This window comes from Chrysochloris asiatica, unplaced genomic scaffold (genome assembly GCF_000296735.1).
Source record: "Chrysochloris asiatica unplaced genomic scaffold, ChrAsi1.0 scaffold00218, whole genome shotgun sequence".
NCBI classification, from domain to species: Eukaryota; Metazoa; Chordata; class Mammalia; order Afrosoricida; family Chrysochloridae; genus Chrysochloris; species Chrysochloris asiatica.
Window position 1 is genome coordinate 8201 of NW_006408736.1, and position 1844 is coordinate 10044.

Here is a 1844-nt window from a genome sequence, read left to right on the forward strand (position 1 = left end):
TAGTGGAGACAACACAATTAGTAAGGTATGCTCACCATGGAATGATCAATCATTCAAGATCTAAAGAGCAAGATTCATCTAAGGACAAAGTAGAGAAGGCAAGGGACTGAGGGTGGAATGGAAATGAAAACCAGAGGGAGGAAGGGATAGCTGTTGTTTCATGGAAGGGATTGCAATCATTGAAGTGAAACAAAGTGTATGATTTGTGAATGCAAAATTGCTGATCTCTGAAAACCTTCATTCAATTCACAATTAAAAGTAAAAAAAAATAAAAGAAAAGAAAAGCCTTTGCATATACTCCAAGGTGGAACTTTAGGAATATTAGAGATGATAAGCATCCATCTCATTATGCGTCATTTGATAAATAAGTTATATAACAGTTTCAAAGATCTTAGTAGTAGTCCTCAACCACATTCTCAGCGTACCAATAAGTAACTCTACCAAAGGCTAATGATCTGTCCTTTCCATTTTAGGGCCAGTAGATTTTTTTTTTTTTTTTTGAGCCCTGGTGTGGCACTGTGGGTTAATGTACTGGACTGCAAGGTCAGTTTTGAACCACAAGGTTGGCGGTTCAATCACCAGCCACTCCTGGAAACCCTATACATATGAGTCAGAATTGACTCTACAGCACTTAACAACAAAGGTCTTTTTTACCCCCGCCCCCCACACTCCTGGTATGGCACTGTAGGATCAGCATTGGACTGCAAACCATAAGGTTGACAGTTCAAACCTACCAGTTTCTCCTCAGAAACTGTATATAGAGTGGCTATGAGTCAGAACCAACTTGATGTCACTTAACGACAAACAACAATGGGCCCTTTTTTATACATCCCAGGGCCATATTTATCTAAGTTTTATTTTTAAGTTGTGCTTTTGAGTCAATTCTGACTCATAATGACATTGTATAGGGTTGCCAACGAGCGGCTAGTGGGTTTGAACCGCTCACCTTGCATATAGCAGCCCAGTGTTTATCCTACAGCACCGCGCTAGGACTCCATTTCAAAGTTAAAATATACATATAAAAAATAAGTATTATGATGATAGAAGAAATCAAAGACCCATGAATGATTTTGATTTTTAGGAATATCCTTGATAATTTTAAAGACTCTGAATTTTAAAAACTGTCCTCCAAAATAGTCACTTAGACACAAGTCCCTGTGAGTCAGACTGAATCAACTGCAACAGGTTTGATTTTCCTTATTCTATGCAGGCATTCATTTTTTAAAAAGCAACCAAATACTTCTAAATACTATTGCATAATTGCATAATCTGGAAAAACAAAAGATTCTCTTCATTTTGTGCTATTAGCTAAAACACACACACATTCGCCCATGCACACATACCTGAGTCAGTCCATCCTTTTGGTAAATGATAGTACAAAGATGATTCAAGCAAAAAATGCCAGCATTTAGACTAGTGATCATCATCCCAACCCATCATTAATGAATAAATATTAAAATGACAGTTGGGATTTACCTACCTACATAGAGAACACCCTCTTTTGTCTTTCCAGCAGCTTCAGCCACACCCTGTTTGGTCTTTTCAGCAGCAGCCATAACACTCTCTTTAGCCTTTGAAAGTCCTTTCTTGAATACATCCATGGCTACTGAATTCCTTTACACCACACTGGAGAATACAACATACACTTTGAATGAGAACTTTTTGGAAAGACAAAACAAAACTAAAATCACCCAAAGTAAAAAAACACTGAGACACCAGTAGATATCCCAAAATGCAAGACTCTTTTAAGTGTATCTCCATTTAATCACTGAACAAAATGAGCCTTCTGTGCCTTTTGCACCAAAATTTTAGTATCCCCCCTCCATCTTGCCCAGTAAAAGTCT

General features: G+C 37.6%; 1 protein-coding gene across 1 annotated transcript; it reads right to left on the reverse strand.

The window, feature by feature from the left end:
* Positions 1 to 1472: 1472 nt before the first annotated feature.
* On the reverse strand, positions 1473 to 1601 carry LOC102824408 (alpha-synuclein-like). Its single transcript, XM_006872971.1, has one exon. The coding sequence runs from the start codon at positions 1599 to 1601 to the stop codon at positions 1473 to 1475; it is 129 nt and encodes a 42-aa protein (XP_006873033.1).
* Positions 1602 to 1844: the final 243 nt, after the last annotated feature.